General features: G+C 50.3%; 2 protein-coding genes across 3 annotated transcripts in view; one reads left to right on the forward strand and one right to left on the reverse strand.

Moving 5' to 3' along the window:
* Positions 1 to 24,492, reverse strand: part of BLVRB (biliverdin reductase B) — a 220,150-nt gene that overhangs the window by 89,717 nt on the left and 105,941 nt on the right. The window lies entirely within an intron of this gene.
* The window catches only part of SPTBN4 (spectrin beta, non-erythrocytic 4), a 117,522-nt gene that overhangs the window by 66,937 nt on the left and 26,093 nt on the right, over positions 1 to 24,492 (forward strand). Inside the window, exons 19-23 of one of the 2 annotated variants that reach the window (XM_050768976.1) lie at positions 2,217 to 2,307; positions 5,788 to 5,934; positions 7,239 to 7,502; positions 21,448 to 21,672; positions 22,483 to 22,572. In XM_050768976.1, the coding sequence (XP_050624933.1) occupies positions 2,217 to 2,307; positions 5,788 to 5,934; positions 7,239 to 7,502; positions 21,448 to 21,672; positions 22,483 to 22,572 (817 nt within the window). Of the gene's footprint in view, positions 1 to 2,216; positions 2,308 to 3,643; positions 3,781 to 5,787; positions 5,935 to 7,238; positions 7,503 to 21,447; positions 21,673 to 22,482; positions 22,573 to 24,492 lie in introns of those variants that run through there. The other variant, XM_050768975.1, reaches the window with a different exon arrangement.

Consider the following 24,492-nt stretch of genomic DNA (forward strand, 5'->3'; position numbering starts at 1 on the left):
GCCCAGGGTGGTCTCAAACTCCTGGGCTCAAGCAATCCTCCTACTTTGGCCTCCCAAAGTGCTTGGATTACAGGCGTGAGCTACCGTGCCTGGCCTACTCTGTTGTTCTTTTACCCTCATGGAGACTCAGGGTCTTCCTCATCCCTAGGACTGATGCTTGACAGTTTGGCTGCTGAAAGCCTAGAGGGATTGATTTCAGCTCAATTTCAGAGGCATTTTGTCTCTCCTGGCTCCTGAGCTACGTTGGGCAGGAGGCAGTGAATGCTTCACTTGCTTGTCTCAGGCCCTTCCTGTTCCTTCTCATTGGTTCTGTCTCTGGAACTGTCTCCTATACACTTTGTCTCTTTGCCTCCATCTATCCATCTATTTCTGTATCTCTGTTTCCTGCTCCCTGTCTGTTTTTCTCTCCCTCCATCTGCACCTCTGTATCCCTCTGTCTTTTTTGCCTCTTTCACAGACACTGTACTTGTGTTTCTCCCACCTCTTTTTCTCTCTGCCACTGTGTTTCTTGCATTCATTCATTTAACAAAAATATATCGAGCGTGCACTGTGTGCCCAGCCCTTTTCCTAGGCATTGGGGATACATCTATGAACAAAACAGACAAAAATCCCTGCCCTCGTGGAAATGACATATCCTAGCATGGGAGACAGACAAGATAAATAAGTAACACATAGCATATGTTAGATTGTGTTAAGTGCGAAGGAGAAAATTAAAGGAAAGAAAGCCAGAAAGGGTTGGGGAGTGGTCAGGAGGAACCTCGCGAAGAAGGTGATCTTTGAGTAGACATTGGGGGAAGGAGCATTCCTGACAGAGGGAACAGCCAGTGCCAAGGGCCCGAGGCTTGCTCAGGGCACAGTGAGAAGGCCAGTACAGTTATCACAGAGTGAGGGGGAAGAGTTCGAGGAGGATAAGAGTTTGGAAGGTGGGGGGGTGGGGCCTGGAAGGTCAGAAAGGCCTCTGAGATTGGCCAAGTGCAGGGGCTCACTCTCATCCCAGCACTTTGGAAGACCAAGGCGGGCGGATCACTTGAGGTCAGGAGTTCGAGACCAGCCTGGCCAACATGGCGAAATGCTGTCTCTACTAAAAATACAAAAATTAGCCAGGCCTGGTGGTGGGCACCTGTAACCCCAGCTACTTGGGAGGCTGAGGCAGGAGAATCGCCTGAACCTGGGAGGTGAGGTTGGAGTGAGCCGAGATCATGCACTCCAGCCTGGGCAACAGAGCGAGACTCCATCTCAAAAATAATAATAATAATAATAATAATAATAAAAGGACTCTAAGGACTCTCAGGGGGACCCTGGGAGGATAGTCTCATTCTCCCTCTCTCCCTGGGGGAGACAGACAGCAACAGGACAGGGATGCACGGGAGCCCATGTGGGATGCCCCAGCCCCATCCACCAGGCCTCTTGGGCACTGTGCCTTGCACTGTGGGCAGGAGGCCAGACTGCCCGCGGCCCCTGGTCCCAGCTGGCTCCAGGGTGGTGTGGCCTGGGTCCAGCCTGGTCAGTTCAGTCAGGCCAAGGGCCTGGCTCTGCCCCCAGGCATGCCCACTTCAGCTTCTCTGTGACTCTGCTGTCATCTCTCCCCACACTCTGCTCTCTTCCCTCTCTCCAACTCTGTGGCCCCCTGGTCTGTCTGTCGTCTGTGGGGCTGTCTTTTCCTGGTGGCATTTGCCACTTCTCTGCCTGTGTCTCTCTGGGCTATCCCTGACCAGACTCCTTCTGTCACTTTCCCTCTCTCTGCCTCCTCTTTCCTCATCTGCTGCTCCCTGAGTGTCTTTCTGGCTCTGCCTTACTCCATCTCTTTTCTCGGCTTTTCTTATTGTCTCTCTCTCTCTCTCTCTCTCTCTCTCTTTCTTTCTGGTGTCTCCTCTCACTTTCTCGTTTTTTGTTTTGTTTTGTTTTGTTTTTGTCCCTGGGTATGTCTGCCTTTAGTTCTCTGTTATCTTTCTCTCTGGACTTGCCTTTTTTCCTCTGCATCTGTATCTCTTTCTTTCTAAGTGCCTGTCTCTCCCTCTCCCTTTCTCTTCCTCTGTCTCTCTCTCTGCCCTTCTCCAGCCCTGTCCCTGGCTTTGCCCCACTAGTTCCTCTCTCTCTCTTACATGTTCTCCACGCCCTTCTTCCCCTACCCAGCCCAATGCCCTCACGATCCTACTGCCAGCACCTCCCCGCTACCCCCCGGGACCTTTCCCCAGCCCTTATCTCCCCATCCCCAGGAACCAAGAAAACCAGTTACGGGCCCAGCAATGGATGCAAAAGCTACATGACCAACTTGAGCTGCAGCACTTCCTCCGAGACTGCCATGAGGTAGGAACTCCAGGTGTGCTGGGAACCGAGACATACCCTTTAGTTGGGAGGGAAGTGATCCTCCGCCGAGGTGGGGGTGGGGACGCCCCGTCTAAGTGGGTCGCGGAGCGATGGTCGCTCTAGGCCGCCAGGAGGCGCGCAGAGCCGGGTATCAGTGCGCATGCTCCGCAGGTCCCTGCCCGCCCACGCCCACTCCGGGGAAGGAAGGAGGGGCCCCGGGCGCCCCTGGCAACCGCGCGTGTCCGCGCCTACGGGTCCCGCGGGGACGCGCGCTGATCTCACCTTTCTCTCCTGAGATTTGTGAGAATCGCTGTACCCCAGGAGAGGGGCGGGGCGGGCGATGGGGATAGGGGTTGAGGGCCGTGGGGGGGCCAGCGGCCCTGCGCCCTCCTGCAGCCAGCGATGGCTCTGAACCAAGCCCTCGCCCCTTTAAATGTGTTCAGGAATTAAGTCCCTTCCCTAAGGGATGATCTGCACACACAAGGGACGATCTCCCCTAATCCGAGATGTCCAGGCCCCCTTCCTTATTAGTGACGGTTCAGGAGACCTGCTGTCTTCCCCTCCTTCCCCTGCATTCCATATAACGATTCTAGACTTTGGCCACATTAGAGATGGCCCAGTAAACATTTTCCTAAACTCTAAACAGAGATAGTCCTGGCCTGGAGCCCCTCCATCTGTGTGACTCAGGATCATCCCGTCCTCCATCATCACCCCGTATCTAAGTTTCTTCCAACCAAAGCTGGTTCAGGAACCAGGTCTAACCCCTAAACCCCTCAGCCTCAATTAGAGATGATTCAACCCTCCCCGCTATGTTGAAAGCCCATGGGAGATTGTTCTCTCCGCATACGAAATAAACAAGGGCCTCCATACCCTTCCTCCCTCCCCCATAACTGGGGTAGACCTGGACTTGAGCCATTGGAGGAAGCCCCTGTTCCCCGTCGCCCCCACTGGAGATTGTAAGAGATGTTCCAGGTCGCCCTCCCATATCCCCTGTCCACATGTGGTGGCCAGAAGCCCGAGCTTCTTCCCACTAGAGATGGTTCAGAAGATGGTTCACCCAGCCCCTCCCGATAATCCCCACTCCCATAGTGAGGCAGTCCAAGCCCCAGGCGCCCCCTCCCGGCATTTGATTTGGTCCAGGAGCACCCCCCCTTCCCTCATGAGATTGTTCTGGACCAGGTAGCAATCATCTGAGATGGCACAGAAGCCCCCCACCCGAAGCCTTGGGGAGAGTGGTGGTTCCTCCTGCACCCCCACCTGGGGCCCCGCAAAGAGGCGGGCAGGGAGGCAGGCAGGGAGGCAGGCAGGGGGCGCACGCGGACGGGCGCGCGGCCGCGGCGCGGGGGCGAGGGAAGGGGCGCGCGGCCGCCGGAGCCTCAGCCGTAGCCGCCGCTGCCGCTGCCGTCGCAGTGGAGGGGCGAGCGCCCGCCCGCCCGCCGCAGGGACGCCCCGCCAACGCCACTGCCGCTTCAGGTCTCGGGGGCGCCCATGGGAGGGGGTTGGCGCGCACCCCGCGGACACAGGCAGGGGAGGGGGCTCAGGCGCGTGCCCGCCCGCCGTGGCCGCGGGAGGGAGGGGCGGGGCGGCGCGGGGGCGGGTCGGGCAGGCGCCCGGACCCCCGCCCTGGGGGAGGGGCAAGGATGCCGGGAGCTGTCCGCGGTGCTGGCGCGGGCGGGACTGAGGGGCCGGCCCCCAGGGGAGGGGAGCGAAGCGGGGGGACTTCTAAGACCACTTCTAGGGTAATCTGGATTTACCCTGAGGGTTCAGGGCGTCTCAGCCTCTCTAGGGGGGGGCTCTTCTCCGGGTAATGGGACATCTAAGATTTGCCCTGGGGTTGGGGGCTTCTCAACCTTTTGTAGGGTTTCTTTCTTGTTTTGGGGGATCTGTATCAGCTTTGGATGATGGAGGTGAATCACTTTTGTGGGGCTTGGATGATGAGGGGTCTTGGATTTTCTTTGGGTATAGGGGGCTCTGACTTTGTGGGGCTTTTCCTGGGTTGTTGGATAGTCTGGTTTTGCCTTCCATGAAGAATGAATCACTTTTGAGGGGGCTTTACTTTGAGGATGGGGTACCATCTCTTTAAGGGCTCTGCTTTCACTGCAGGCTGTGGTTGCCGTTGGACTCTTCCCTACGCATCGGGAACCTGTGAATTGAGTTGGGGGGTTCAACACTGGACTTGGTTCTAGTGTGTGTATGGAATGTGATGCTGTTCTGGACCCCTGGGGAACACATGCTCAGGGAAAATGGGCTGGGGTTTGACCGGCTGGGGATCTGGGATTTGTCCTTGGCTATGACTGTGTTTGCCTCCCGGCCCCGCTGAGCTGGAGTCCGTTTTTTTTTTTTTTTTTTTTTTTTTTTTTTTTTTTTTTTCCTTTTTGCAGGAGGGAGGAGGGAGGATCTTGTGACTGGAGTGGGGAGGAGAAAGGGGAGGAGCAAACTGTTTCAGGTGCTGGGTTTGGTCATGAGTGGGGAAGTTATGGCTTGGGGGATAAGTCTGGTTTTTTACTGGAGAGAGCTGGGGGAAGGCTCAGAAAGCAGCCTGTGATTGATCCTGCCCAGTGCCGTGAGAGGGGCCCACTCTTGGTGCTTGCGTTTTGCGTGACTGGTTTTGTTGGTGGGTGGGAGGACTAGAACTGGCTTTAGTTGTAGAATGGGGTGCTGGCTGGCCTGAGAGATTCGATCTGATCCACGATAGCGAGTCTGTGGCTAGATTTTGGGGCAGATTGGTTTGGAGAGCCAGAACACAGCTTTGTTTTTCACATTTGGCTGGGGTTGGCTTTGGTTGAGGGCTAGAACTGGTCATGGTTTGGGAATCTGTGGTCTTAGAGTCCCAGGGAAACAATTGGGGAGCCCTGTGGACTCATTAGGGGTGCTAGATCTCAATTGTGGAGGATGGATCTACTCCAGATTGGAGGGCTAGTTTAGAGACAGCTAGAGTTGGCTTTAATTGGGAGGTTGTTTAGGGGATTGATCTGGCCATACTGGAGGAACTGGGGCTAGATATGGGGGCTTCATTTGATACCCTTGGGAATGGGTTGAAGCTCTTCAATTGGTCCTTATTGGGGGGGTGACTAAGATTGAATGAAGGGTCTAAGTGTTGCTATGTGAGGGGTGGTCCTGAGGATGAATTGGGAGTTAGCTAAATTGGGTTAGAGAGCTTGTTTTGGGGGGATGATTTGTCTCCAAGTCTAAGGGGCTGACTGGTCCTGCCTTGGGGGCTTCCCTCAAGACAGAGGACAGGGGGGCAAAGGACTGGGCATTCTGGGGACCCTTCCATCCATCCTTTACCCAGGAAAGGGCTTGAGCTGCACCCATCCCCAACATAAAGGCCTCACTTGCAAAGGTTTTTTCATCTTCTCCTCTTCATTCCACCTATACACCCTAGCAGCCCAGGTCCTGAACCTGGGACTTCCTGAAGGAAATAGGGGGCTGTGGCAGGTTGAGGGGACCGGCTGAGCCTTCCTACCCTGTTCTGCACAGCTGGATGGCTGGATCCATGAGAAGATGCTGATGGCGCGGGATGGCACGCGGGAGGACAGCCACAAGCTGCATAAGAGATGGCTCCGGCACCAGGCATTCATGGCCGAGCTGGCTCAGAATAAGGAGTGGCTGGAGAAGATTGAGAGGGTGAGGAAGCTGATGGCCCCTCTGCCTGTGCCAGGTGCAGGAGGCCTCCAGGGAGCCCACATCTCACCTGCTGCACCCTCTGCTGCCATCCTGCTGGTCTCACACCTCTGGACTGACTCAAATCAGCTCCAGATCTGCTCCTAGCTATGTGGCTTTGAGTGATTCATGTAACCTCTTTGAGCCTCAATTTGCTCATCTGTAAAATGGCCAGCATCTCTTCTGAATGGTGCCTGTATCCTCCTGTTTGTTAAATACTTCACTTTTTCATATAACCTCCTCTACCAGGTTCCTTCCATACCATTTGGGGCATTTAAGATGGAAGGTTGGGGAGATGGGCTGGGACAGCCCCTGCGAAGCCTAGGGTTAAAGTAAAATTTGGATTCTTACAGCCCTGGGTTCTAATTGTGTCTATGCCTGTTAACAGCTGTGGGGCCTTAGGTAATTGTGTTAACCTCTTGGAGCCTCAGTTTGCTCTTCTATAAAATTAGAGAAATAATAAATATAGCTACTTCCTGGGCTCTGTGCACATAAAGTGCTTAACACAAGACCACCCACCTAAGAGCTGTAATTACTATGGTCTTGTTACTTTTAATACTTAATGTTACCTAAGTAGCTCTGGGCCACTAAGAACCTCAACTTCAGTCTTGGAGGGACTGAGGCAGATATTTGCTCCAAGCCTCAACCGTCAGAACTTCCCCCTACTCTGGCTGAACCCCTAGACCTGCAGCCTTGGATATACACACTCTTCTGACTCACACAGAGGCACCCAGGTTGGCATTAAACCCTTAACTGGTCATTGATGTTTCATAAGTGGTGGCTTATGGTGAAGGCAGTCTTCTTGACTTTGAGTTTAACGGAAGTTCATTCTCTCCCTGCCTCTCTGGCTCCCTCTGTCTTTCTTTCCTCTCTGTCTATCCTTCTGTCCTTGTCTTTCTTACGGTCCTCTCCCCATGTTTCTGATTTTCTGTGCCTGTCTCTCTGTTGATCACTCTGTGACTGTTTGTCTGTTCCTGATTCCTTCCCATGTCTCTGTGTCCATCTGTCTGTTTCTCCATCTTTCTGTCTCCCTCCCCTCACCTATGTCTGTCTCTCTTTTCTTGTCTCACTTCCTTGGTTCCTTCCATTTCTGGGCCTATCTCTGCATCCACCCCTCATGTCTCTCTCTCCCTATGTGTTTCCAACTTCCTGCCTCTGATTCTCTTTTCACATCTTTCCCTGTGTCCTGTCACTCTCCCACACTTCTCTGATTCTCCCCACCATCTATCTTTCTTCTCCATCTCCTGCCATCCACCCACTTGGGGCAGGAGGGCCAGCAACTAATGCAGGAGAAGCCCGAATTGGCGGCCTCCGTGCGGAAGAAGCTGGGCGAGATCCGCCAGTGCTGGGCGGAGCTGGAGAGCACCACCCAGGCCAAGGCACGGCAGCTCTTTGAGGCCAGCAAAGCAGACCAGCTGGTGCAGAGCTTTGCTGAGCTGGACAAGAAGCTCCTTCACATGGAGAGCCAGCTGCAAGACGTGGACCCTGGAGGGGACCTGGCCACCGTCAACAGTCAGCTCAAGAAGCTGCAGGTATGGCCTTCCTGGCCCAGATGAGGGCTCCCTATGCCACATGGGGGCCAGGTCAGGATCCAGCCCCACTCAAGGTATTTCAAATGGAGGGGATTGAATACAGGGATTTATTTCAAACTTGTAGAAGAGCAGAAAGGGAATATTGAAGCAATCCAGCTGGTAATAACTGTTGGAAGCAGCCACCACCCCCTAAGGTATGGTGTACAAAGGGAAAAGGAAGGATCTAGAGCCACAAAGCAGTAGGTAAATGACTAGCATGCTAAAGGATTCACAGGACCCTGACACTCATTTCCTGGATGGAGAAACCAAAGCCCAGGGGTAGGGGAATGGCTTTGCATGGAATAACAATGGCATTCATTTAGCATTCCTCTACCAGTCTCTGGGCCAAGCACTCACTGACTCCTCCCAGCAACTTCTGGAGATTGGTACTGTTATTATCCCGTTTTACCAATGGGGAAACTGAGGCACAGAAAGTAAGGCACCTGGCCCAAGGTGTCTCCTTTATGAAACAGGGCACTCTTAGAGAACAGACATGGCGTCTGCTTTGTATCTGCTCCCAGCTTGGCAGCTCCATGCTTGGTACACAGCAGTGCACGTGGAATGACCAGAGGTGAATGTAGTAGCCATTGCTTCTAACCTCCCAAGGAGTAATGGCTCTTGCCTTTGGTTTTCTTTTTTTGTTGCTGTTGTTGATGTTGTTGTTTGTTTTTTTTCTTTGAGATAGCGACTCACTCTGTCACCTAAGCGGGAGTGTAGTGGCTTGATCTCAGTTCATTGTAGCCTCAAACTCTTGGGCTCAAGTGATTCTCCCACCTCAGCCTTCCAAGTAGCTGAGATCACAAGTGCATACCACCACACCTGGATAATCTTTTTAAACTTTTTATAGAGACAGGGTCTCACCATATTGCCTAGGCTAGTCTCAAACTCTTGGGCTCAAGCAACTCTTCCGCCTCAGCCTTCCAAAGTACTGGGATTACAGGTGTGAGCCATGGTATCTGGCCCATATCGCTCCTGCTTTTACCTGTCAGGAACAATGCCTGACTGACTGATGGGAAACTGAGGTTCCAGGAGGTGAGAGGTGAACTTATTTGTCCAGAGTAGCAAATAGCAAAGCCTGGATTTCAATCCAGGGCCCTTGACTCTTCACTCCTCCTTTTTGATATACTTTCTATGTAGTTATATAGTGCTTGGCATAGTGTATGGCAAAAAAAAAAAAAAAAAGCTAGTAAGAAATGCATAATGACACTGATTAGTATTTATTCATTCATCTGGGTGGCAAATAATTATTAGGTACCTGCTATGTGCCAGGCACTTTTCTGGGTGTTGGGATATAGCAGTGGGCAAAATGGATGAAAAGTTATTGTCTTCATGGTGATCCCATTCTAGTTGGGGGAACAGGCAAAAGAACAAAAAGACAAACAGATCTGAATGTGATGGCCAGTGAGGTCAGTTCGTTCTCTCCCCCTCCTCCTCCCCTTTCCCCCCTTCCCTTCCCTTCCCTTCCCTTCCCTTCCCTTCCCTTCCCTCCCCTCCCCTCCCCTCCCCTCCCCTCCCCTCCCCTCCCCTCCCCTCCCCTCCCTTCCCTTCCCTTCCCTTCCCTTCTTCCTTCCTTCCTGTCTCTCTCTCTCTCTGTCTCTCTCTCTCTCTCTCTTTTCTTTTGTTGGAGTCTTGCTCTGTCACCCAGGCTGAGTGCAGTGGTGCAATCTCGGCTCACTGCAACCTCTACCTCCCAGGTTCAAGCAATTCTCCTGACTCAGCCTCCTGAGTATCTGGGATTACAGGCATGTGCCACCATGCCCAGCTAATTTTTGTATTTTTAGTAGAGACGGGATTTCACCATGTTGGCCAGGCTGGTCTCGAACACCTGACTGCAGGTGATTCACACGCCTTGGCCTCCCAAAGTGCTGGGATTACAGGCGTGAGCCACCGTGCCTGGCCAATGAGGTCACTACTTTATATAGAGTAGCAGTTCTCAAATGTCTGGGTCTCCAGGACCCCCTTGCACTCTTAAACCGCACTGAGATCCTAAGAAAGCTTTGTATGTGTGGATTAGACTATTGACATTCACTGTATTAAAAATGAAAATTGAGGCCAGGCATAGTGGCGCATGCCTGTATCCCAGGACTTTGGGAGGCCGAGGCAGAAGGATTGCTTGAACCTAGGAGTTTGAGACTATCCTGGGCAGCAGAGCAAGAGCCTGTCTCTGTTTTATTTGATTTAGTTATTTGAGCCAGGATCTTGCTGTGTCAGCAAGCTGGAGTGCAGTGGTGTGATCACGGCTCACTGCAGCCTCAACCTCTGAGGCTCAAGTGATGTTCCTCCCTCAGTCCTGCAAGTAGCTTGGACTACGGACCCACACCACCATGCCTGACTGATGTTTTTTTAAGAGGCAGAAGCTCACTATGTTGCCCAGTCTTTATCTCTATTTATTAAACTAAAAAAAAAAAAAAATTAAAACAGAGTCTGGCTCTGTTGCCCAGGCTGGAGTGCAGTGGTATAATCTCGGCTTACTGCAACCACCACCTCCTGGGTTCAAGCAATTCTCCTGCCTCAGTCTCTGGAGTAGCTGGGATTACAGGCCTGTGCCACCACACCTGCCTAATTTTTGTATTTTTAGTAGAGATAGGGTTTCACCATGTTGCCCAGGCTGGTCTCGAACTCCTGACCTCAGGTGATCTGCCTGCCTTGGCCTCCCAAAGTGCTGGGTTTACAGGCGTGAGCCATGGCACCCAGCCTGTAGTTCTCTTTCATGTCTAGAATAGAAGAGAGCTGGCTTCTCCCATTCGTGTCTGTATTCAATCCATTTCACTAGCACAGGTCATTAGGTCTCTGAAAAATGCTGCTGCATGCTGGGGAGAGAATGAGAATGGTGAAGGCAAATAACATCTTAGTATTTTTATAAAAATAGTTGTAACCTTGGAGATGCCTTGAAAAGATCTCAGGGATCCCCAGGGGTTCCTTGGCCACAGTTTGAGAACTGCTGATGTACATAATGTGCTGGGCACTGTTAACTCCTCTCTCCTCCCCAACAGCCCCATGAGGGAGGTCCTGTTATTATCCCCACCCAGGAGAAAACCACAGCACAGAAAGGATCCGTGGCTCACAGAGGTCACATGGCTACCAAGTGGCTATTCAATACCACCTTTAGTCCCTCCCTGAGCCTCTGTCCGCCCTCTTAAATAGGACTCTATCATCAGTGCAGGTCTCCCAGGGCCAGGTGGGATTGTACACAGAAAGGAGCCGTTTAGCACAGTGCCCAGGATGTGGTCAGCCTGCAAGAAAGGGGCATCTGACTGTGAGGGTCCCAGCCAGAAACACAAGGCAGGCTCACCTGCAGAACACTTGAGTTTCTTGACAAAGGTGTGAGTGGAGAATGGGGAAGCTGCAGGAAGGGTGTGGGACTCATGGAGGGGAGCCTTTGCTCCCCCCTAGCCAGAGAAGGCAGGGAAGGAGAAGTTACTGGAACTTGGAAGGGGAGAGTCTCGAGACAGGAGCTGGGACTCTTAGTCAAGAACGGCAGCCATGGCCAGGCGCGGTGGCTCACACCTGTAATCCCAGCACTTTCAGAGGCCAAGGCGGGTGGCTCACTTGAGGTCAGGAATTCAAGACCAACCTGGGCAACATGGCAAAACCCCGTCTCCACTAAAAATACAAAAATTAGCCGAGCGTGGTGGCAACATGGCTGTAATCCCAGCTACTCGGGAGGCTGGGGCATGAGAATCACTTGAACTTGGGAGGCGGAGGTTGCAGTGAGGCAAGATTGCACCACCGCACTCCAGCCTGGGTGACAGAGTAAGACTCTGTCTCAAAAAAAAAAAAAAAAAAAAAAAAAAGAACGGCAGCCAGACCATGGCACCATAGAAGGGAAGAGCCAGGGAGATAATACCCCAGACTCACTTTCCTCTGGGCTTCCCTGCGTCAACCAGGGCTGGCTTTGTGGGTGTTTGCCCATGCAGTGGCACAGGGCTCCATGCTTGCTTGGTTTAATGCCCTACTATTGATGTCTTGAATTTTTTTTTGTTTTGGAGACAGTTTCTCCCTCTGTCGCCCAGGCTGAAGTGCAATGGCATGATCATGGCTCACTACAGCCTTGAACTCCTGGGCTCAAGTGAACCTCTCACCTCAGCCTGCTGAGTAGCTGGGACTACAGGCGCGTGCCACCATGCCCAGAAAATTTTTGTATTATTTTGTAGAGACGGGGGCCTCACTGTGTTGCCCAGGCTGGTCTCAAACTCCTGGCCTCAAGTTATCCTCCTACCTTAGTCTCCCAAAGTGCTGGGATTACAGGGGTGAGGCACTGTCCCTGGACAAAATTCTTAATAAATATTTGAACAAGGGACCTTGTGTTTTCCATTTTGCACTGAAAATTATAAGCCATTTTTGAGGCCAACCCACATGGGAGCCAGAGGACAGGAGGGCTGGTCAATGCAGGTCAGTCCTGCACAGGGCAGGGTGAAGAAGCTTGGACTATGGGTCTCAAGCTCCCAGGCTGAAGCAATCCGCCCACCTCGGCCTCCCGAGGTGCTAGGATTACAAGCGTAAGCCACTGCCCCAGTCTATTGCTAGGGTTCATAATTATCTTGCAGTGATTACTAATTCTTCCCCAGCAGTGTATTGCAGTGGCTGAAGGCACAGACTCAGGACTCCAGCAGGTCTGGTTCTGAGTCACACCTCCCCCACCTGCTGCCTATGTCTCTCCCGCTGAGCCTCGGATGCCTTCTCCTTGCAATGGGAAGGACCTCAATGTTTACCTCCTGGTGGATAGCGGAAGTGTGGGAAGCAGCACAGTGAAGGGCATGGGCGGTGGAGCTGGGCTGCCTGGGTCAAGCCCTGGCTGTGTGCCTTATCACCTGGGTAGCTCAAGGAGGTTACTTTTCTCTCTGTGCTTCAGTTTCTTTTTCTTTTTTTAAGAGGGAGTCTCACACTGTTGCCCAGACTGGAGTGCAGTGGCATGATCTCGGCTCACTGCAACCTCCGCCTCCTGGGTTCAAGTGATTCTCTTGCCTCAGCCTCCTGAGTAGCTGGGATTACAGGCACCTGCCACCAAGCCTGGCTAATTTTTGTATTTTTAGTAGAGATGGGGTTTCACCATGTTGGCCAGGCTGGTCTCGAACTCCTGACGTCAAGGGATCCACCCACCTCGGCCTCCCAAAGTGCTGGGATTACAGGCGTGAGCCACCGCGCCCGGCTGTGCCTCATTTTCTTCTTCAGTAAAATGGGCATAATAATATTTCTGACCTCATAAGTACATTGTGAAGGTGAAAAGACATAATGCATTAAGTGGTTTCAGAACTGCTGACCCAACAAATCTAAGATTCAGTATTTATTCACAGGTCTTTAATTTCTTCTTCTTTTTTTTTTTTTTTAGACCAAGTTTTGCTCTTGTTGCCCAGGCTGGAGTGCAATGGCACAATCTTGGCTCGCTGCAACCCTCCGCCTCCTGGGTTCAAGCGATTCTCCTGCCTTAGCCTCCTGAGTAGCTGGGATTACAGGCACCTGCCACCATGCCTGGCTAATTTTTGTATTTTTAGTAGAGATGGGGTTTCGCCATGTTGGCCACACTGGTCCCGAACTCCTGACCTCAAGTGATCCACCCGCCTCAGCCTCCCAAAGTACTGGGATAATAGGCGTGAAAACCACCATGCCTGGCCAGTCTTTAATTTTAACTGTCATAAATCTGAGAGCGTATCATCATCACTCTACTGTTTTCAAAAGCTAGTTATTTCACCCTCACTTTGGTTATGTTACTTATGTGATACACAGTTACTTCATTTGTTTTTGTTCATGTTCCATTTGGGGCATTTACCCCTCCCCATGCTGCTTTTTAATTTTAATTTATTTTTATTTTTTAATAGATGGGATCTCGCTATGTTACCCCGGCTGGTCACAGACTCCTGGGCTCAAATAGTCCTCCCGCCTTAGCCCCCCAAAGTGCTGGGATTATTTGCATGAGCCACTGTACCTGGCCCCAAAACACGTTTTAAAAAAGCAACATGGATGATTGGGCACAGTGACTCATGCCTGTAATCCCAGTACTTTGGGAGGCCAAGGCAGGAGGATTGCTTAAGCCCAGGAGTTCCAGACCAGCCTGGGCCACATAGCGAGATCCACATGCCTGTGGTCCCAGCTACTCAGAAGGCTGAAGTGGGAGGATCACTTGAGTCTAGGAGGTTGAAGCTGCAGTGAGCCGTGATCATGTCACAGCACTCCAATCTGGTAGACAGAGTGAGACCCCCATCTCAAAAAAAAAAAAAAGTAATTTGGAGGTGGTAAATGAAATATTTTTATAGTGTTAAAAGTTAGAACCATCTTTAGCTCACTTGTTTTTGCCAAATTGCCTGCCCAGGTCCTTGTGTGGCTGAGCGCTCTCTCCCCAGCAGTCCACATGAGCTCCTGTTTCCTCTCGTCCTTGCCAACACTTGGTATTGTCAGACGTTTTAGATCTTTCCCAGTCCGATGGCTAGGAAGTGATACCTCACTGCAATGTGTGTATTTGCATTTTTTTCTAATGCAACTGGTGAGCTTGACCATCTTTGACCCTCTTTTGTACTATTTAGGTTTTAGAGGAAGGAGTTGGGGCCTCCTGCTTTAGCCAGAGTACAGAGTTAGCTCTTCCCTCCCCGCAGGGGGTTCAATCTCGACCAAGCCCAGCAAACCATGAGATGGGGGTCCCCATTGTTCAAGGGAGAGGCTGAAGCCCAGATGGGATAAGGAATTGGCCCAGGGGTCACACAGTGATGGGTGCCAGAGGCAGGCTCCAGCACAAGACTCCTGGGCCCTTTTCCCAGCAGAGGGAGCCCGAGGCAGGAAGTGACTGTGTGAGCCATGGCACCCAGACGAAGCCCAGCTGCCCCTCAGGAGCTGCCACTGGGGAAGGGACCTGCCAAGGCCCTGCTATCCCCTCAGGCATACACAGGAAGGGGGTCGGCTGCCATCCAGCCTGGCACGTTTCCTGGCCGTCCCATCCACCCTGAGGGCACCGGGGTCAGGCTGGGCGGGGCAGGGGTGCTGGCTTGGGGTCTAAGGTGTATAGTGGTGTGCGCTATGTGAGCCATTTGTCCCTCTCAGCCTCTCTCCGGGCCTGTGTCTCTGTCCTTGTCCCTCAGCCTTTCTGTGTCCCTTAGTTTCTGCCTCTCATCGCTGCCTCTCTGCCTCTCTCTGTCCTCCCGTCGCCATCTCTGTGTCTCTCTCTTCCCTTTGTGTCCCTCTCTGTCCTACTCTCTCACTCCCTTCTCTCTGTCTATTTATTTACTTTGAGACAGAGTCTTACTCTGTCACCCAGGCTGGAGTGCAGTGGCGTGAACTCGGCTCACTGCAACCTCTGCCTCCCAGGTTCAAGCGATTCTCCTGCCTCAGCCTCCTGAGTAGCTGGGATTACAGGCACCAACCACCATGCCCGGCTAATTTTTGTATTTTTAGTAGAGATGGGGTTTCACCATGTTGGCCAGGTTGGTCTTGAACTCCTGACCACAGGTGATCTGCCTACCTCGGTCTCCCAAAGTGCTGGGATTACAGGCATGAGCCACCACCTCAGTCTCTCTGTCTCTTTTTCTTTGACTTCTCTGTCTCTGCCTCCTTCCCTTGTTCCTCATGTCCTCCTTGTGCCCTCTCCCTTGTCCCCCACCACACCCACTGCAGCAGGCTCCCTGGGACCCCACCTCCCAGGTCCTGGCCACATGACCCAGAATCCTCTCTTGGGGCCTCTTGCCAGGCTGTGCTTCCTGACCAAGAAGCCAGATGGTGGAGTCTCAAGTCCTGGCTCCCCAGCCCTCAGGGACCTGGCCAGCTGGTCGGCCTCGGCTGCAGGCTTCTGCTTGGAGGGGTGGGGGACTGGTCTCCTGCCATCTAAGAAAATGCACTAGAGGCTTTGCAGCTGCCAGGCTCTGTCCCTGGGGACCCCACACTTTTTCTACCCTAAGCAAAGCTCTTTCTCTGGCCAGGGAAACACCCTCCTCCCCCGTTCTGCTTCTCTGTCTCATGTTTTTGTATCCAGCTCAGCATGGCCTGGAAGGGAGTGCAGATTCAGGGGCTATACCGTCCCAGTCCTTGCCCTATTGTGACTCAAGGCAAGGGACTCCACCTTTCTTTCTTTTTCTTTCCTTCTTTCTCTCTTTCTTTTCTTTCTCTCTTTCACAGAGTCTAACTCTGTTGCCCAGGCTGGAGTGCAGTGGCACAATCACGGCTAATTATGTCTTCATAATTCACAAATTATGTCTTCAGTTTATGAAGGTGCTGGCTCGGGGTCTGAGGGGTGATCAGTAACTCAAATTATGTCTTCACAGATCTCCTTGTCTTCATTTCTGAGCACCGCTTTCTTCTGTGTTGGCCTCATTGTCAGGGAGTCCCAGATGTTGGCAGGATGACCCCAGGATGCCTGGCCTACCTCCTCCCAACTTAGGAAACCCATGGGAAAGAGAGTAGCTCTTCTGTGCACACACACTTTCCTGGCAAAAGTGGGGAGAGTGACTGGGCACAGTGGCTCACACCTGTAATCCCACACTTTAGGAGGCCAAGATGGGAGGGATTGCTTGAGGCCAGGAGTTTGAGACCAGCCCGGCCAACAGAGTGAGACCCCACCTCTACCAAAAAAGAAAAAGTGGGAAGAGTTTTCATTGGCCCATCTGAGGTCACATGTTCATCTCTGACCCAATCTTTATGACCAGGGTGTTTTCAGTGTTCTCATTGGCCCCACTTGTGTCATGTGATTTACCCATGGCTCTCTAGGTTTCATTTGCCCTTCAGGAAGCTCAGGACCTGAGAGTGAGTTTTGATGTATTTGGAAGGAGAGGATGGATTTTGGGCAGGCAAAACCAACAACTCTGCACTACAGAACCTTGAAACAAGAAGTCTTGGCTTGGTTCTTGAGTTTGGGGTTTTGTTTTGCAGTCATTTGCCATAATCTGCTACCACTTAATTTTTTAATTGTTATTTTGTTTTCTTCTCTAGCTTTCCTCCATCTGTTTAGAATTACAAGGGTAATATATAAATACATTCTTTTGGGAAAAAATTGTACTAACCCAGCAGTCTTCAGTAGAACATAAAGTCTCACTGCGATCTGCCTCGCAATCCCACATCCCAGAGGGAGCCTCAATTATTTGGTCTGCATCCATCTAGACCTCTTTCTGTGCATTTACAAGTGTACCTATATGGATGTTTAATGTTTTTATTTTATTTGCTTTTCATGTTTAGTTTCAATTTTCGAATAAATTAATTTTCATGGTTAAGACATCAAAACCTCTAGGGAAATCCCATGGGAAAATTATCCATCCCCTTCATCCCTGTACCCCATTCATTAAGTTCTCATCCCCTCAATAAGTACCATCTGTTATGAACTTCTTGTTTACTCCAGGGAATTTTTATGCATGTGCAATCCACTACAAATTTATATTCTGCTTCTGCTTCTGCTGCTGCTGCTGCTCCTTCTCCTTCTCCTCCTCCTCTTCCTCCTCCTCCTTCTTCCTTTTTTTGAGATGGAGTTTCACTCTTGTTGTCAAGGTTGGAGTGCAGTGGCATGATCTCGGCTCACTGCAACCTCTGCCTCCCGGGTTCAAGTGATTCTCCTGCCTCAGGCTCCCGAGTAGCTGGGATTACAAGTGTCTGCCATCACGCCTGGCTAATTTTTTGTATTTTTAGTAGAGATGGGGTTTCACCATGTTGACCAGGCTGGTCTGCAACTCCTGACCTCAGGTGATTCACTCGCCTCAGCCTCCTAAAGTGCTAGGATTACAGACGTAAGCCACCTCACCCCGCATGCTTTTTCTTCTTAACAGTAATATTTGGCTATTATTCCATATTGGTCTGGATTTGTTTAACCATTTTACTGTTTTTTTTTTTAAGGGGGGAGTCTAGCTGTGTTGCCCAGGCTGGTCTCGATCTCCCGGGCTCAAGCAATCCTCCCACCTCAACCTCTTGAGAGCTGGGATTACAGGCATGAGCTGCTGCACCTGACTTAACCATTTCTCTCTTGATGGGCATTGAGGTTGTTTCCAGTTTTTTCCCATTACAAACTCTGCTGTGACTACAACTTTGTGCATCTGTGCCAGTATTTCTTTTCTTCTTCTTTAAAAAAATTTTTTTATTATTATTTTTAATTTTTTTTTCAAGATGGAGTCTTGCTCTGTCACCCAGGCTGAAGTGCAGTGGCACAATCTCAGCTCACTGCAACCTCTGCCTCCCAAGTTCAACCAATTCTCCTGCCTCAGCCTCCCAAGAAGCTGGGGTTACAGGCATGCATCACCACACCTAGCTAATTTCTGTATTTTTAGTTGAGACGGGGTTTTACCATGTTGGCCAGGCTGATCTTGAACTCCTGACCTTGTGACCCACCTGCTTTGGCCTCCCAAAGTGCTGAGATTACAGGCATGAGCCACTGCACCTGGCCTATGACAGTATTTCTTTAGTTATATTCCTAGAAGTGCAAGTGCTAGGTCAAGCAGCAAAAACCTGCCAAATTGCCTTCCAAAAAGGCTCTACCAGTTTACACCACCACTGACAGTGGCTGAGTGTGTCCAGCATCTTTGCCAGCATTAGATACTATAAGTGTTTTACATTTTTGCCAACCTAATGTGTAGAAAAGGATGTCTTGACCAGGCGCAGTGACTCACTCCTGTAATCCCAGCACTTTGGGAGGCCGAGGTGGGTGAATCACCTGAAATCAGGAGTTCAAGACCAACCTGTCCAACATGGTGAAATCCCATCTCTGCTAAAAATACAAAATTAACCAGGCATGGTGACGCGTGCCTGTAATCCCAGCTACTCAAGATGTTGAGGCAGGAGAATCACTTGAACCGAGGAGGCAGAGGTTGCAGTGAGCCGAGATCATGCCATTGCACTCCAGCCTGGGCAAAAAGAGTGAAACTCCATCTCAAAAAAAAAGAAAGAAAAGAAAAAAGAAAAGGATGTCTTGTTTTAATTTCTATTTTCCAACTGATTAATAAGACTGGGCATCTTTTCATATGCTTATTTGTTTTGTCTGTTGCCTGTTCACATCTGATGCCCATTTCTCTTTTTGGGCAGGCTTTTTTTTGCTGATGTCATTCATGTATGCATTGAACAAATCTTAACTGGAGGCCTACTGTGTACCAGAAATTGTTCTAGGTTTTCAAGAATACAACAGTGAGTGTGACAGAGCCCCTTCCATCATGTGGGTCACATTCTGGAAGCAGGGGACCAATAAAAGTACACAAGTACCTGAGTGCAGTGGCTCACACCTGTAATCCCAGCACTTTGGAAGGCCAACGTGAGAATAGTTTGAGTCCAGGCGTTCAAGACCAGCCTGGGCAACATAGCGAGACCCCATCTTTATGACAAATTCCAAAAATGAGCTGGGCATGGTGGTGTGTGCCTGTAGTTGTAGCTACTTGGGAGGCTAAGGCAAGAGGATCCCCTGAGCCTGGGAGTTTGAGGCTGCAGTGAGCTGTTATCTCATTACCACACTCCAACCTGGATAACAGAGGAAGACCCTGTCGAAAAACAAAACACACATACACATACATCAAGAGAGTTGTCTGATGGTGGTAAGCACTATGAAGACAAAGGAAACAGGATGGAGGGAAATTCTTTGATTGTTAAATAAACTAGTTCCTTGCTCTAATATATATCATTTTTTACAGTTTTTCATTTGCCTTCTAACTCTATGAAATTTTGGTTGATGCAGAAGTATTTTTTTAATTTTTTTTAATTTTACTTTTAAGTTCTAGGGTACATGTGCACAACGTGCAGGTTTGTTACATATGTATACATGTGCCATGTTGGTGTGCTGCACTCATTAACTCATCATTTACATTAGGTATTTCTCTTAATGCTATCCCGCCCCACTCCCCCCACCCCACAACAGGCCCCGGTGTGTGATGTTCCCTGCCCTGTGTCCAAGTGTTCTCATTGTTCAATTCCCACCTATGAGTGAGAATGTGCAGTGTTTGGTTTTCTGTCCTTGCAATAGTTTGCTCAGAATGATGGTTTCCAGCTTCACCCATGTCCCTACAAAGGACATGGATTCATCCTTTTTTATGGCTGCATAGTATTCCATAGTGTATATGTGCCACATTTTCTTAATCCAGTCTATCATTGATGGACATTTGGGTTAGTTCCAAGTCTTTGCTATTGTGGACAGTGCCACAATAAACATACATGTGCATGTGTCTTTATAGCAGCATGATTTATAATCCTTTGGGTATATACCCAGTAATGGGATGGCTGGGTCAAATGGTATTTCTAGTTCTAGATCGATCCTTGAGGAATTGCCACACTGTCTTCCACAATGGTTGAACTAGTTTACACTCCCACCAACAGTGTAAAAGTGTTCCTATTTCCCCACATCCTCTCCAGCGTCTGTTGTTTCCTGACTTTTTAATGATTGCCATTCTAACTGGTGTGAGATGGTATCTCATTGTGGTTTTGATTTGCATTTCTCTGATGACCAGTCATGGTGAGCATTTTTTCATATGTCTATTGGCTGATGCAGAAGTATTTTTATGTGATCAAATTTATAAATCTTTCCGTTTATGTTTTTTTTATGCTTGGAAAGATTTTTCTCCATGCCAGCATTATAAAAGCATTTGCCCAGGTTTTCTTTTAGTGCTTTATGGATTTTCTTACTTCGTTTAAGTCTTTAATCCATCTGGAATTGTTTTCAGTACAAACAGCAAGGAAAAGATCCAGCTAGATTGGTTAGCCATTGGCCCACGACCATTCATTAAATAATCCATCTTTCCCTTGGGGATTTGCATTGGTATCTATGAAACACATGAATTTTCTTGTGTATTTGGGTCTGATATTGCACTTTCTGTCTATCCCTATGACATAGCAGCCATCCAAATCACTATAGCTTTGTATTTATTTTTGATAATTTTTTACTATCAAATGTTTTTTCAGCCTGTAATCCCAGCACTTTGGGAGGCCAAGGTGGGCAGATCACTTGAGGTTAGGAGTTTGAGAACAGCCTGCCCAACATGGTGAAACCCCATCTCTACTAAAAATACAAAAAAATAAATAAATAAGTAAAAATAGCCAGGCATGGTGGCAGGTGCCTGTAGTCTCAGCTACTAGGGAGGCCAAGGCACGAGAATCACTTGAACCTGGGAGGTGGAGGTTGCAGTGAGCTGAGACTGCCCACTGAACTCCAGCCCGGACGACACAGTGCCCAGGCTGATTTGCTCATCCATCTACAAAAAAAAAAAAAAAAAATCGGCTAGGTATGGTTGCTCACGCCTGTAATCCCAAGCACTTTGAGAGGCCAAGGTGGGTGGATCACCTGAGGTCAGGAGTTCAAGACCAGCCTGGCCAATATGGTGAAACCCCATCTCCACAAGAATACAAAAATTAGCTGGGCATGATGGCAGGTGCCTATAATCTCAGCTACTCGGGAGGCTGAGGCACGAGAATCGCTTGAACCCAGGAAGTGAAGGTTGCAGTGAGCCAAGATTGTGCCATTGCACTCCAGTCTGGGCGACAGAGCGAGATTCCATCTCAAAAGAAAAAAAGAATTCGTTAACAAAAAATTATTACTATATTTGATAGTAATAATTTTGGAAAGTTGACTCTTTGGACAAATTCTTTAACTTCTCTTGGCCTCAGTTTCCTCCTCTGTAAAACAGGGAGACTACCAACCTTGAAGGGTTGTTCTGAGAATTAGTGATTTAATGGACCACTTTAGTTCCTGGGTCAGGTAAGCCTCTTTGAGAAGGTCATACTCCAGCTAAAATCTGATTGACAAGGAAGAGCATGCCTGGCAGAGGAAACAGCAAAGGCAAAGGCTCCGAGGCAGGGACTAGCTTAGTGTGATGCAGGTTCATGCAGAGGGCATCGCTCCTGGAGGCGACTGAGCAAGGAGAGGGTGGAAGGGTGGGCCGGTGAGGGGTCTGGCTGTCACCATAAGGGTACTGGAGAGCCACAGCAGGATCAGGAGGGCGGGTGGGGTCCACTGATACTGCCTCTGTCCCCCCAGTCCATGGAGTCGCAGGTGGAGGAGTGGTACCGCGAGGTGGGAGAGCTGCAGGCGCAGACGGCGGCTCTGCCGCTGGAGCCGGCGAGCAAGGAGCTGGTGGGCGAGCGGCAGAACGCGGTGGGCGAGCGCCTGGTGCGCCTGCTCGAGCCGCTGCAGGAGCGCCGACGCTTGCTGCTGGCCTCCAAGGAGTTGCACCAGGTGGCGCACGACCTGGACGATGAGCTGGTGAGGCCAGCGCAGGGGCCTGGGGCGGGGCGGGGGGGCGGAGAAGGTGGGCACGGGGCGGGGCCGAGGATGGAGAAGGCTGAGACCCTCCCACTCACACGCTGAAAGACGCACTCAGCCCTTCACTCATTCATTAATTCACATTCATTGACTCACTTTGAATCATTCGTTGATTTGTTCATGAAGTCACTCATTTATTTATTCACTCATCCATTGTTTTTGCCTCCACTCATTTCTTTACTTATTATTCATTCACTCATTCACTCCTCTGTTCATGTCCTCATTCCATCACTCAACTTCCTGATTTGCTCACTAATTTACTCACTCAGTTGATCATTCTGGCCCCAGCCCGGTGTTTGGATGATACTGGGGCCACAGGGGTGGCCAAGGCAGATCCCATTGTGCCCCAGAGGGCTCAAAGTCCAACGGGGAAAACAGACTTGTCCCCAGACAGTGACAATTCAGGGTGGTTAGGAACGTGATAGGAAACGAGACCTGTATGTGCAAAGGCCAACGGTGTGAGCCTGGCTTAAGTGCAGAGAGCAAGACAGAGTATGTCAACAGAGGAGACTGAGACAGGTGTGGTGGCACCTGTAGTCCCAGATACTTGGGAGGCTGAGGTGGAAGGATTATTTGAGCTTGGGGATTCGATCCCATCTCAAAGAAAAAAAAAAATGGAGGAGGCTGAAGATTCGACTGGGCTCTTAGGCAAGGAAGGGCCTGGGATACCGTGCAGGTTTAAAGTTTAGTTGCAATGCAGCAGTTCTTGGATGCATTCTCCCCTTGACCTGCTTCCTGTGTCCTCTCCAGGCATGGGTTCAGGAGCGGCTGCCACTGGCCATGCAGACAGAGCGAGGCAACGGTTTGCAGGCGGTCCAGCAGCACATCAAAAAGAACCAGGTGAGCAGAGCCAGGTGAGGGAGTGAGTTAGGACACATTTGGATACACGTGAGAGAAAACAGCTAAAGGTGGTTAAAGCCAAAACAATGACTTGATTGGCTTTTGGAATTAACAAGACTGTGGACAGCAGATACAGATGTATCCAGGTGCTTCCATATATTTTCATGACTCTGGGCTGTATTTTTTGTTTGTTCGCTTGTTTGTTTTGAGATGGAGCCTTGCTCTGTCACCCAGGCTGAAGTTTAGTGGCGCAATCTTCGCTCACTGCAGCCTCCACTTCCTGAGTTCAAGCGATTCTCCTGCCTCAGCCGCCCAAGTAGCTGGGATTACAGGTGTGCACCACCACATCTGGCTAATTTTTGTATTTTTAGTAGAGATGGGGGGAGGTCTCACCATGTTGGCCAGGCTGGTCTCGAACTCCTGGCCTCAAGTGATCCACTCACCTCGCCGTCCCAAAATGCTGGGATTACAGGCGTGAGCCACTGCACCTGGCCTGTTTGTTTTTCTGCATGAGCTTTCTTCTTAGGCCAATCCTCCTCTCCTGGTGATAAAAGGCCTCCAACAGATTCAGATTTACCTACCACCAGCAAAACTGAAGAGAATTTCCTCCTCTCAATAATGTCAGCAGTAGTCCCAGGAATAACTCTCATTGGCTCACCATGCCCGTCGCGTCCCATGCCCATCCCTGAACTAATCATGACGGATGGGGATTCGGACTGCTCCTTGGGCTGGCCTGGCTAGGCGCCCTCCGCTGGAACCTGCTGCTGGAATCAGCCTTAGCTTAATTACCAAGGCTGAGATGGAGGCAAGGGGGGTTCCCCAAAGGAAAATCAGCGGCTTGAGACTAGAAGAAAGAGGAATGGCTATTGGACAAGGAAAAAGTAAAACAACCATCAAGTTAGCCTGGTGTGGTGGTGTACCCCTGTAGTCCCAGCTCCTCTGGAAGCTGAGGAGGGAGGGTCCCTTGAGTCCAGAGGTCAAAGCTGTGGTTAGCCTTGAACACACCGCTGCACTCCACCCTGTGCAACAGAATGAGACCCTATATCTCTCTGTCACACACACACACACACACACACACCCCAAAACAAATAAAAAACACCCATAGGGACAAAGGACAGAGATAATCAGCAAGAGGGTACTACTGTCCCCTAACCTGAGCAAGGTGGGGGGAGGGGGCTTTTGAGCTCCTAAAAAATCTCTGAATCTCTGTTCATTCCTCTGGGGCTCAGTTTCCACATCTAAATAAGTAGAGTTGGTTTAGAGCAGTGGTTCTCAAACTGCATAGCAGGGGAACCCCTTGGTCAAAGCAACTATTTCACCAAAGACTAAAGCAAGACACATAAAAGAGGAATAATAATAATAATAAGGCATTGTGCCGGGCACAGTGGCTCAAGCCTGTAATCCCAGCACTCTGGGAAGCAGAGGCGGGAGGATCACTTGAGCCCAGGAGTTTGAGACCAGCCTGGGCAACATGGGGAAATCCTATCTCTACCAGAAATACAAAAATTAGCTGAGCGTAGTGGAAGGTGCCTGTAATCCCAGCTACTTGGGAGACTGAGTCAGGAGAATCACTTGAACACAGGAGGCAGAGGTTGCAGTGAGCCGAGATCACACCACTGCATTCCAGCCTGGGTGACAGAGTGAGACCCTGTCTCAAAGAAAAGAAAAAAAAGCATCGATTAAAAATTTACTATGTGCTGGCCAGGTGCAGTGGCTGATGCCTGTAATCCCAGCACTTTGGGAGGCCGAGGTAGGTGGATCACCTGAGGTCAGGAGTTCGAAACCAGCCTGATCAACGTGGTGAAACCCCGTCTCTACTAAAAATACAAAAAAATTAAGGCCAGGTGCGGTGGCTCACGCCTGTAATCCCAACACTTTGGGAGGCCGGGGCGGGTGGATCACGAGGTCAGGAGGATATCA

The sequence above is a fragment of the Macaca thibetana genome, chromosome 19 (assembly GCF_024542745.1).
Source record: "Macaca thibetana thibetana isolate TM-01 chromosome 19, ASM2454274v1, whole genome shotgun sequence".
NCBI lineage: Eukaryota > Metazoa > Chordata > Mammalia > Primates > Cercopithecidae > Macaca > Macaca thibetana.